This window comes from Babylonia areolata, chromosome 22 (genome assembly GCF_041734735.1).
Source record: "Babylonia areolata isolate BAREFJ2019XMU chromosome 22, ASM4173473v1, whole genome shotgun sequence".
Lineage (NCBI taxonomy): Eukaryota > Metazoa > Mollusca > Gastropoda > Neogastropoda > Buccinidae > Babylonia > Babylonia areolata.
In genome coordinates this window covers 10,182,967-10,195,742 of record NC_134897.1, presented here as the reverse complement: position 1 = coordinate 10,195,742, position 12,776 = coordinate 10,182,967, and the positions used below count along the sequence as shown (strand labels likewise).

The 12,776-nt window shown below is 39.0% G+C and overlaps 1 protein-coding gene across 6 annotated transcripts in view; it reads left to right on the top strand.

Annotated features, from left to right (window-relative positions):
* The window catches only part of LOC143297010 (dmX-like protein 2), a 137,244-nt gene that overhangs the window by 106,417 nt on the left and 18,051 nt on the right, over positions 1-12,776 (top strand). For 4 of the 6 annotated variants that reach the window (XM_076609134.1, XM_076609132.1, XM_076609133.1 and 1 more), the window contains exons 52-54: positions 663-794; positions 10,325-10,487; positions 12,385-12,405. In XM_076609134.1, the coding sequence (XP_076465249.1) occupies positions 663-794; positions 10,325-10,487; positions 12,385-12,405 (316 nt within the window). The remainder of the gene's footprint in view (positions 1-662; positions 795-10,324; positions 10,488-12,384; positions 12,406-12,776) is intronic. The other 2 variants (XM_076609137.1, XM_076609136.1) reach the window with 2 other exon arrangements.

Sequence of the window (12,776 nt, the reverse complement as noted above, 5' to 3'; positions counted from 1 at the left end):
AATAAGATTGCTTTATTTTGAATAACTTATGTCAGTGCTACAGAGAAAAAACCCAGCACAAATCCACCTTCTGATCTTGGTTATAATGATGCTGGTCTTTTAACTGAAACAGACTTACCCAGTGTGCAGAATTGAGGCAGTTTAACTTGACAGACTGGTCTTTAAACTTGTGTACATAAGCAGAATCCAAGCAGGTGATCATTTTCTTCTTGAAGAGAAAAATCCCAAACAACCTGTCATTTAATTGGTAATCTTCTAAAAACCTGTCATATGATTTGTCATCTTGTAAAGACAACTGATCATCTGATAGGTTATCTTATAAAACACCAACACTTCTCCCAAGCAACCTGTCATCTGAGTGGTTATCTCGTGTGAAAAAAAATCTGATGGATTAACTTATATATAAAAAAAAAAAAGTCACTTGATTTGTTACGTTGAAATAACCAGTCATTTGATTGGTTAACAAACCTGACATAGGTTATGTCTAAATAAACACACAGAAATACTCATCTGATGGTAAACTTGTTAAAACAAAACTTCACATGACTTTTTTTTTTCTAAAATAACCTGTCATTTGATTGGGTTATCCTGTTAAAAAAAACAACCCCAAAAACCCACCCAAAACAAACCTGCAATCTGATTGGTTATCTTGGTATCATCAGCGCCTTGACCAGTACCCGGGAAGAGAAGGTAGGGGAGTATGGTGAAAACTGGCTTCTAGTTGATGTGAAAGCGCACAAGCTGGACGCAGTGTGGACGTGCACGGAAGAGGTCAAGAAGGTGCCTGTGCACAGGTCAGCCGGTTTTTACCTGCCACCTGCCTGACCTCTGTGCTTATGCTTCACTCCTCCTCCTCCTCCTCCTCACCTTCTTCTCCTCCTTCCTTCAGTTTCCCATTTCTCTCACTTAGCTTGCCCAGTCCTTTCTCGTTTTATTTTTTGCCTTTGATTCCACTCACTCTCTGAGTCTCTCTTTTGTCGGGGGTTGGGACGTCTGGTGTTTTTTTTTTAAAATTCTTCTTGTGTAAAACTGGCGGTGACACAGGTTTGATGAGGCTTCCATATTCACCTTTATGTCAGTGTACTTTTTTTTTTTTACCCCCACCCCCGGTACATGAGTCCACATATCCAAATGATGACAGACATTTCTACAGCGCACTTCTCTGTGTAATTTCCAGCTCTGTGCGTTTCACAAAACGAGTACCATGAAATTCCTGTGCACATTCATAACATCAGCTGATCAAGCCAAACTTCAAATTTAACTGAAGAATGTACTTTCACATGTTCTTTGGCTGTTGGTTTTCACTTCAAACTTTAATTCCTTTTTTTTTTATGTAATGATACAAATATCTGCATGTCATGTATCTCATGAATATTCAAGTTTTGAAGATCTTGCTGCTGAAGCAAGAGAAGGGACAGGATGACTGTATTTATTTTCTATACTGTGTTAAGCTTGTTATTTTATTGCGGAATTTGTGTAACTGGGCACTGTTTGTCAAGCTTCCTGCCATATTCATGTTCATGAAAAATGTTTAAAAACATTCCTGTGAGACAGTTTACACTTTTTGTACAAGGTCTGCTGAAATCAACAGCTTGTGATTTTGGTAAATTTGACAAAACTAGTGCCTGTTACACATATTCTATAAACATACCTTTTGATTGATAATGTATCTTTTGATTATGTATCTTTCTTGACTGTAGGGCTCAAGGTGATAGCGTTGAAGCATTACAATCAGTTTAACGATTTTTTTCATAATCTTTATGTCACGCTTATTTGTGTAATCTTTCTTTTTTGCTTTAGATTTAAGATTTTTTTTTCTTTCAAAGTACCTGCTCAATAAAGTGTTGTCATCATACAAGATGTGAAAAAATTAGATTTTGGCATAAAATAAGCGACTGACCATTTTCTTTAGATTTATCTTCAGTAACGACAGGTTTTGATACATACAAGCCATTAGCTGTAGGTGTAACTACAATCCTGCGGTTGGCATAATCACAATCCCACCACTCTTAGATTGGAGCAGGGTGTTGCTGTAATTATTAACGTCTGGGCAGATTGGTTTATGGTTGGTAGAACACTGATACACCTGTTTAACGTATTCACCAGAAACCTTTGCACATTTTGCGCTCTCTGCTTTGGCAACAGCATTCCTCCACCTGTTAAACATGTGTAGTGCTCGGTTCGCCCCTCCCCTGCTGAAGGGCTTTGGAGACGCAGTAAAACTGCTTCACAGTCAGAGAGAACTGACTGCAGCTTAAAACAGTTTCAGTTGACATTGCTTTCGTTGTAGCCATTTTGCTGTTTTTGTTTCGTTTTGTTTGTGAGATTGTGTTAGATATTTTTTATCCATTGATTATGCCTTGACTGATTGTTGTAGGATGTTCTAGAGAGAGGAAAAGGGTCTTTAGTGAAAAGTGAAAATTTTGTTTTCTAAGACAAGAGCTATATCCTTATCCCATAAATGATGTGATTTTGAAAATGCTAACCTTAGGAATGGCTTGAAATGAGCATTATCATTTGGCATCATCAGTATTGTCATGCATTTTCTTCAGCAAAAGATTATGATGTTTTGGATAAGGGAAAGGCTGCCCTGGGAAGGAGTCAGAAATAAATAACAAAAAGGTGATAACTGCTGGTTTGAGATACATGGTTGTCTGCATAGTTTCTGTCATCAGGGTAAATCCTGTGTGTATTGGAGTATAATTCGAAACGATTAACTTCTGTCTTATATGCGTAAATCTTATGTGTGTACTACAATTTGATTGGAAATAGATTAATTGGAAGTGATCCATTTCAGTGTAATCTCTGTAAATCTTATGTGTGTGTGTACTACAGTTTAAAAGAAAACAGCTTTGGTCAAACCTGTTTTCTAATAGTTGAACAGATTTAATTCACAGGGGAGTGTTATCAACCAAAATAATTGTAAGTTTCTTAGTTTCATTTCTTTTTCCATCCCCCAAACTTTTGGCCAATCACAGTTTACTATCAATCCAAAAGGCTGGCATCCAGATCACCCTCAAACTTTTGGCGAATCTCAGTTTGCTATCAGTCCAAAAGGCTAGCATCCAGATCACCACTCAAAAGTTGTCGTTTTCTCATTTTTTGAATTCTTGATCTGAAACTCCCTCCTTCACACATTTCTACAGGTAGACTGACAGGAGCGACCATCATTACCTTTATTCAGGCAGCCATACTGTTGCTGTTGTGGAGAGTGAGGTGGTACATACTGGGTTATGTTGGTGTTTTCCCACATCAGACAACACTGTCTCAGCATTGTTCCTGGTGATTCTGTGTCTTTGGTCATATAGACATCCGTTCTGTTTTACTTTCAATTACTATTCTATTCTAAATTTGTTCTATTCTCTTTGTATTCTGTTCTAATTGCTTCTGATTCTGTTCTAGTTCTCTTTTTTTATTCTTATTTCTTAGAATCCTGTTGTGTCCAATTCTGATTTGTTTTGTTCCATTCTGTTCTCCATTCCTTTCTGTTATATTCTGTCTGACAGGGTGTTTGATGTACTTCGGGTGGAGGGGCAGTATCTGAAGTGAAGTTGCTGCATAGTGTGAACCAAGATCTATGCTGTACATACGTCTGTCTGTTTTTTTCAGATTGTGAAGACTTCGTTGATCTGTTTCTGTTTTCTCTCTCTCTTGTCTCCGACGTCTCTTGTTTCCTCTGTCTTTATTTCCTTGCACTTCTTTTTTTCTCTTTTTTTTTTCTTTTTATGAAAAGAGAAATCAGAGAGCGTTTGAAAGTTCTGAAAGGGAGTTCCTTCCAAAACAGTTTTCCCCCCTTCATTTTGTGATTTTTTTCTTCCCCCTTTTCTCCCAACATTTTCCAGCTGTCTTTCTGTCTTCTTTCTTTTTCTTGGTATGTTTTTTTATTTTTATTTTTTTTATCTTAATCTGTCTTATTCCTATTGGTCTGTTCCAGTATTCTCAAAGGCATGCTGCATATGCTGCATATAGACAGACAGATTTATGAAGATTGTATACACTGTGTCTCTCTTTCCCTGTCCCCCACCCAGTATCCTGTTGTCAGACATTGATTATCAGTCAATTTTAAACATACAACTGTTTCCGTCTTTGATAACTCTTTTTGCTGTGGGTGTACCTTGTTATTCAACAAATGACTGACCTGTAAGATAGCGATGATTGTAATACATCTGATGGAAGACATTTGAAAATGGTTAAGACAGTGAGCAGAGGGGCAGAATCATGACATCATCCTTTGCATTACCCTGATGACTTGCTCCATGGAACTCCCTAGGTAGTGTACCACAGCTTTAGCCGGTAGTTTAGATTGTGGCATCATCTCTTATTTTTCACTTGTTGTTTTTTTCTGTTATGAAGGTACTGGGAGTGTAATTTTTGAAAGGCAGAACATGGTTTTGAATGGGTTTTTTTTTTTTTTTTCACTCTTCCCATGCTGTACCCTGTTCCGTTGAGAAAAAATTGTTAGCGATTTTTTTCCCTTTTTGTTTGTCTGCTTTGTTGTTGTTGTCCTCTCTGCTTTCACAAGGTATGCAGATGGGAGAGGGGGCATCACCAGTATTATAGGTGATTAGAGATTATAGATAAAGCTATTCGAGTTAATTTGAATAAACTACTCATGTTACTCGTTTCACTGCAAGGGGTATCTTGTTCTCGAGTTCACAAGAACCTTCACCTCACTTGTGTAGTCTGCTGTGATGTTTGTCACTGTGATTGAGGTGTCAGGTTGATGGATGACATTTGTATTGACGTGTTCTCCCTGTCCCCTGGGCAGGGGTCCTCTCTGTGGGGAGTGCTGTGTATCATGCTGTGGGCTCTGTAAAGACCACTGCACAGTGTGTTGTGGAGTGTGTCAGTGTGTTACATGCTTCTGAATATACTGGGGTGTTCAGGTTCAGTGCCATGAAAATCATTACAGAACACATTGTGTTAGTGGTTTTAAGTTATACTTTCATTTTGGATGAAACTGGAAAACATCACTGCATTGAAATGAAAGAAATAACATCTTAAACAATTATTTTCACCAGCTAGTAAACCCAGAAACTAGTACGGAAGGAAATGTGTGGGTTTGGTGGAAGGTCCAAGCCTGATAACTGGGGACCAAAACATTTTTCAAAAGTGCTGTGGTTGTCTTAGCATCAGTGCCATTGCTTGCTTTCATTGTAGTTCAGTTATGTATTTCCCTTACAGGAGTGAGGACGAGGGAAGAAGTTTAGTAATTTTTTTTTTTAATTTAGAAGAAATGAAAAGCACCAGCATAATGCTGGGTTTGTCTAAACTGTCAGTTTTATTAAATCTTTATCTAGGACTGAGGCATCAAGTGGCTGGAAATAGGTGGGAAGAATGCAGTGTCTATGTATTCTTCTGTGTTCATGGGCTGCAACCCCCTTGTTTTCTTGTGTGTACAGTTGGGGGCTTTTATGTGTGACTGTTTCTAACATGCCATGTAGGCAGCTGTATTCCATCTTCAGGGGTGTGCATTCTGGGTATGTTCTTGTCTCCATAACTCACTGAATGCTGGTATAGATTGCTGGTTCTTTTAACATGCGCATTTGATCCTCTGCTTGTGTACACACCAAGGGGGTTCAGGCACTAGCGGGTCTGCGCATCTGTCGAGTTGGGAGATTTGAAAAATCTGCACCCACAAACCACCAAGTTGCTGGGATTTGAACCCCGGATCTAATTGCTTGGCTGTTGTACCCATCAAGGACTTAGAGGTCCACCCGCTGGAAGTCAGTGGGATGAATACTGTGATGAAGGGCATATTTCTATTTACCTCATTTGTCATTACACAGTGTTGCAAGATACAAGCACACAACATGAATGATTATTCTTACATGACAAAATATGTCATGATACAATGACACAAGATACATAATAATAGCACACCTTTAGAATTTGTTCACGTTTTGTTTTGGTCCTTATTGATCAGACAAAGTCCAGATCTTCACATTTAGTTTTGGTCCTTATTGATCAGACAAAGTCCAGATCTTCACATTTTGTTTTGGCCTTATTGATCAGACAAAGTCCAGATCTTCACATTTTGTTTTGGTCCTTATTGATCAGACAAAGTCCAGATCAAACTGTGTTTCTTTTGTTTGAATCTCACTTTGCTGAAAATACTCAACGGATGGTGTTTGTAGCTGGTGAGAATTATTTCATGGTACTGAGCAGGATATTATTTTCTTAGTTTTGGAGAATCTTGTAACCTGTTTTCTTTTTTGTTTCTTTGAGCATTGATATTGATGTGCTTTTTGCCAGTACACTGTATCGAAATGGGCTTTATACTTATTGTGTGCAATATTTGTATGGTTAAATTGTACACCGAAAAGTGACATGATTTCATTACGTATGTTTTTAACGTTTTAGTTGTTTTATTTGTGTATGTGTTGGTACCAAAAAGTGTTAATTTAATCCTTATGATATATGGCACTTAAAATGAAATTGGCACTCGAAATGAGAAAACAAACAAGACTGAGACTGTATGGTCATATCATTGGAATTGAACATGCAAGTGAGTTTGTTTTTTGTTTTTTTTTTCTTTTTCTTTTTTACAGAATTAGAATTCATAATGACTTGTGTAATATCACGCCTTAGTCTGACATCGTAAGTTTGATGATTCAAGTTGAGAGCAATATAATGGTATTACATCATGTCTTGTATTATTGTAGTCACCATTTTTAAGAAATGTGTTCCTTATTTCATGTTTTGAAAGTTTCATTGATACTCAGTTCTGCCCATCAGTCCATCCATCCATCCATTCATTCATCCACCCATTTTCACATTTCATTCTTTCACCTGACGGGCGCAATAGCCGAGTAGTTAAAGCGTTGGACTGTCAATCTGAGGGTCCCGGGTTCGAATCATGGTGACGGCGCCTGGTGGGTAAAGGGTGGAGATTTTTATGATCTCCCAGGTCAACATATGTGCAGACCTGCTAGTGCCTGAACCCCCTTCGTGTGTATATGCAAGCAGAAGATCAAATACGCACGTTAAAGATCCTGTAATCCATGTCAGCGTTTGGTGGGTTATGGAAACTAGAACATACCCAGCATGCACACCCCCAAAAACGGAGTATGGCTGCCTACATGGCGGGGTAAAAACGGTCATACACGTAAAAGCCCACTCGTGTGCATATGAGTGAAGGCAGAAGAAGAAGAAGAAGAATTCTTTCACCTGGAAACTTTGGAGTCGACACTGTGCTACCTTGCCACAGTGACAGGTTTTTGCACGTTTATCACAGAAGGAAGAAGTTTGTACAAGAGCATTGGTGTTCTTAGTCGTGAGGGTAAGAAAACTGTTGGGAGAAGTATTGCAGTCTTTGTGCCTGGCTTGTCACTGAAATTTACACTAGTGAGCAAGCACATAGTTAAATCAAGGAATAGTAATCTGATGTTTCTATCTCAATACATTGGTGAAATCAGTGTCAGTGACAGACTGAATGTTACTAGTGCATTGCAGTGCTATGTTCCTCTGTCTGTCTCTGTCTCTCTGTCTTTCTCTGTCTCTCTGTCTCTGTCTGTCTCTCCCTCTCTCTCATTGATAAATTTCATCCATATTTCCCAGCAAAGATTAGTTACTGACTAAACAAAGAACAGATGCTCTTTGAGCCTTATATTTCTCTTACCTGCTAATGTCTCCGCTACAAACACAAAAATGGTGGCTGCTTGCATTTCAGTTTTCAGAAACGCCGCGTAAACAGCGTGGCAGAGATTCCAGTTATGCCCGTTGTGCCACGGCAGCGCAAATTAAGTGCCGTGTGCACGTGTAGTGGTGATATTGTTGTCAAGCGGTGAGACTCTTCCATTCGTGGCTGACGTACATATACCCTGCAGAGTGGCTATGGGGTTTGCTGGTTTTTAGTTGGAAAGGGTTCGAATATTTGATTATAAACGATCGTTTCACTGTTCTGTTTACATTATTTTTTTTTATATCACTTCTTTTAGTTGTTCTTTTAGTTTTTTGGAAGATGTCTTTGTAACCATTGAATACCTTTCTTTGTTTTCTTTTGAATGATGTTTTCTTGGTTTTGTTTGTGAACTCACAACATTTGATTTTAGTTGCTGTGTATGTGTGTGTGTGTGTGTGTGTGTGTGTGTGTGTGTGTGTGTGTTGAATGAGTGTTCGCAGTATGGAAGTATATATGCCATGCCAGTTTCTTTTTTTTTTTCATCTACTCATGTGAAGTTTTTGTTTTATTTTGAATTTCTACTGCTTGTGCCAGTATTTGCTTTTTCAGGGATTGGGCTTTTCTTTGTGTTTGTCCGTCTGATTATAGCTTTACTGAAGGGGAAAAAAAGGAGAAAAAATGAACATATGAATAGATGAAAAAAAAAAGTGCAGTTGTGCCATTTTGAATTTTAAACCGATAACCGCTTTGAATTTCTTCCTTTGTTTAAAACATACAGCTCTTTTCATTGCTATTGTTCTTTGTTGTTGGTCTCAGCCTGTCTGTCTGGTCGTAACAAATCTCTTTCTGTTGTGGTGTTTTTATCTCTCTAAGTTTACTTAGTGACTAACACTTGCAAAAATGAAAAAAATGGAGAAAAAAAAAATCAGAAGTAGCTGTAAATATTAAAATGCATGCAGATATCTTGGAATGGTGTATATTATGTTTTAGTTGGGATGCAGGTTTTCTTTTGTTTTGTATTCTTTGTTTGTTTGTTTGTTTGATATGGTGGTATATTGGTTACATTAGTATTTATGGTATTTTATGATGTTATTATTCAGTCTGTCTGTCTGACGTGAAACAGTCCTGTCTTTTTTTCTGATCTTCAGTCCATGACCTCTGGTTTAAAAGTGTGTGTGTGTGTGTGTGTGTGTGTGTGTGTGTGTGTGTGTGTGTTTGTGCGGGTGTGTGTGTGTGTGTGTGTGTGTGTGTGTGTGTGTGTGTGTTTCTGTATGTGTGTGTGTGTGTGTGTGTGCGTGGATGCACACATGGGTCCATGTTATTAATGTAAATGTGTGCATATGATACTTGATTAGATTGAGGTTTCACAGTTATAACTTTGTAGTTTTTAACCCAGAATTGAAATGAAATAATTTATTTCAACATGCCTTTTGTTTCCTTCCTTCAGTATTTTGAGAGTTTCCTGTTATTTTGCCTGCATGAGAACAATGAGTAGGGTAATGTGCTGTGTTTGTAACTAAGATCTTGACGTTTTGGAAATGTGGGGGTGAAAAATTGTTCTGCATTGTAAGTGCCATGGATGATATGAAAATTGTTTCTGTGGGCATTTTGTCATTGTTGTGTTTTGTTTCAAGGAAGGACTTGTGTTTGGCTGGAGTTGTTGGTGCATTGTTGTGGTTTCTGCGTGGATGATATGAAAATGGTTTCTTTCGGCATTTTGTTGTTGTTGTGTTTAGTTTGAAGGAGTTTGGCTGGAGTTGTTGTGTTGTTGTTGTTGTTGTGGTGTTGTAAAATGTTGTATTTCAGTTCTTGTTGTGGTGGCCTTATGGGTTGAAATGTACAGCTACTAGAAATTCTGTGCAAAAAATCACTGTCTTTGTTTCTGGCTTAAAAAATAAAAAAAAACTTAGCTTTTGCCAGATTTTCTTTTCCAGGTTTTTCTTTTGTGGTTGGTTGGGCCAGTATTGATCAGTGTTTTCAGTGCTGTTATGGTCCTGTGTGTTGGGCAGTGCTGTAAGCATGGTTTGTACAGAGTCACTTAAGTCCGGAATAGCTGTGTCAAAATGAGAGAACCATTTCCCAGGCTGGAAAAGTCAATGAAAAATATATGTTAACCTTTCAGAGTGTGGAAAAGTTGTAGAGTTCTGATACGACCTTTCACCATTACCGTTCAAACAAAGAAGTGAATTCATTGAAATCAAAAGCAAACAAACCAAAGAAAAATAATGAAAAATGAACACCAGTGCTCATCACTGGGATATTGGCTGATGTCTTGTCAGCGGTGTAGCAGACACATTATTTTACATTGTGTGAAGCGCAAGGCCTGACTAAGCCTGTTGGCTTTCGCTGCTGGTCAGGCATCTGCTTAGCAGACGTGGTGTAGTGTGCATGGATTTGTCTGAACGCAGTGACACCTCTGTGAGTAACTCAGCTGAACGTGTGTGTTTGTTATGGAAACTTTTCAGTGTGGTATAGAAAAGAAAAGATTGCAGTTTTGTTTGGTAAAACATCTGCAGGAACTGAAGCAACAGTGTGAGGCAACAGTGTGCAGCGCCCCAGTGACTCTTCACAGAGATATGGGAGAGGGAAAAGGAGATGATAATATAACATCCTCTGTGTGTGTGTGTGTGTGTGTGTGTGTGCGTGCGTGTGCACATGCTGTATGTGTGTGTGTGTGTGTGTGTGTGTGTGTGTGTGCAGCCCACTGAACAATGTGGCGGAGACGATGCCGGAGTTCCTGGTGGTGCACACACCCCAGGACACGCCCCAGCCCCACAGCGGCACCCAGACCCCCAACACCCCCTACCTCCCCTCCCCCGCCGGCTCCGTGCAGGGACTGCAGACAGGCCGCGGATCCAGCGTGGTGAGTGGGGGCCTGGGGGGGAGGGGGTGTTGGTGGTGTTGGTTGGGAGTGTGTGTGTGTGTGTGTGTGTGTGTGTGTGTGTGTGTGCATGTGTGTGTGTTGAACCCTTGTTGAGTTGTGATGTGGTCAGAGTGTTAGTTTTTCTGACTTGTGAGGATAAGATGCTTTCAAATTTGTTAGGTAGTTGTTGGGCCGGGACCCTGATTAGGGCTGAACAGAATTTTTTGTGCCTCACACTGTTAAATGTGGGTTAGACATTTCTCTTATTGTTCATATATCCAGAAAAAGTTGGGTTTTTTGTTTGTTTTGTTTTGTTTTTTGTTTTTTTAGGTGATAATCCTCTGCTTTCTTTCTTTTGATTGGGTTTTCTTTTATGTTCAGTTTTATCTTGTCATTCATGTACCAATCTCTGTCCTCGACAGGATATTTCTTTCTTTCTCTAACTCATTGAATGGTAAAATAGCACTTCTTTAATGCACATATTTTTATCTTGTGAATGCATATGAGCTTGAAAGGGGTTCAGGCGTTAACATATATATGTACATTGACATATAACATTGGCCTAGGAGACAATAATCTTGTACTTGTTGATATACACTGTTGGTCAAGGAGACAGTATGTGCACTAACAGTTTTGTAAATATGATGTTGGCCTTGGAAACCATGCTTACATTAACGTAGGAGAGGAGTAAAATCTGGTTACCCACGATGTAAAACAGAGTTGTAATCAAAACTCTCCACTTGAGGTGCTAAGCTCCTTCACTCTCCCTGGTAAGCGAAGCGAAAATGATGTCAGGTTCAGTTGATCATGGAGGCAAACCACATGCTTTTAACCACATTTTGTGGTCTTCTGGTGTTGTTTTTGGCTTTGGAAGTGGACAGAAAAGAACACCTTCAGTTCTTTTTGGATTATGCTGGTCACACAGGCACTGACCATGACAACAAAGTTGGTTGCCTCCCATTTTTTCCGCCACGTTCCATGCCTGGCCAGAAATGTTGCCAGGCTTTTGCAAAGCTAAGCCAGCACAGATCATGTCCTTGGCTATTTGTATGGAGGCCTCCGATTGGCTGAGCTGTGGTCATGTGGCAAGGATGAGTGAAAGGAATGTCGAGGTCTGGTGTGGATCATCCGATACTTGGACCACTCCACTGATTCCCTTTGCAAGGTATCCACAGTACAGGAAGACGACTTGTTGCTGACAATCTAGTTTGAGATTTAAACTAAACTAAACTGGTTGGAACAGCTAGCATTTTGAAACCAGATGGGAAAAAAAAAAAAAAAATCTTCAGATTGTATCATCTACAGGCAGAAAATACCCTGTTTTTAGTCTGATGATGAGGCTTGTAAAAGTGGAGGGATAGAAATCTCCATTCTCGGTTCAGTATCAGAATTCTGGCAAAGTGCAAGTTGAATGTTCTGCCCAGCATTATTTAAATATAGTCGCAGTGTAATTCCCTGTTCCACAGATTTTGCACATTTCATGTTTGGGAATTTGGTGTTTTGTCTTGGCTCTGTGTGAGTGTTGTGTGTGTGTATGGTTTCGAGCGCACATTCATGCATGCATGCGCATTAACCCTCCCCCCAAAATAATGCTTTTAAGTCACAGCTGATGATTCATTTAACAGTGACAACTACCTAACAACTTCTCTCCCTTCCTATTAATCATTAATCACTGAGATACCTATATGGTTGAGAATCCTATAGGTAATGTACCATTCAGTATTAGTCAGTACTCACTGCATTATCTGCATGGTTGGGAATCCCATACGTAATGTATCCTTCAGTATTCGTCATTGCTCACTGAATTACCTGTATGGATGGGAGTACCCCTAGGTAATGCACACATTAACAGCAGGTGTGTTGGTAACACTGATGTCCTTGTTGCCATTTTCTGCAGCCCAAACTGCCGACCAAGATGGTGAGATCTCCATGGAGTGCTTTCTGTGTTCTGACTTTGATATGTGTCCATTTAGTATTACATTTATGTATATATGTATATATATATATGTATATCTCTCTATCTCTATTTTTTTTCTCTGTCCAGCCTTACTTTGTCTGCCCACAATTTCATATTTATAAGTATGATAAGAAAAAGGTGCTGAGTTTCCTTTGGAACCTCATTATGTTTCCAACTTCATTGGGACCAATTACATTTTCATCTCATTGTGAAACTGATTGGTTAAACAGCAAGGAGTGTGCAGTCTGTGTTTATTTTAACAGTTTGTTTATAAACATTTGTTGATTTATGAGTTAGGTTTCAACAGTTTATTTGGAATGAACAATTTGAGA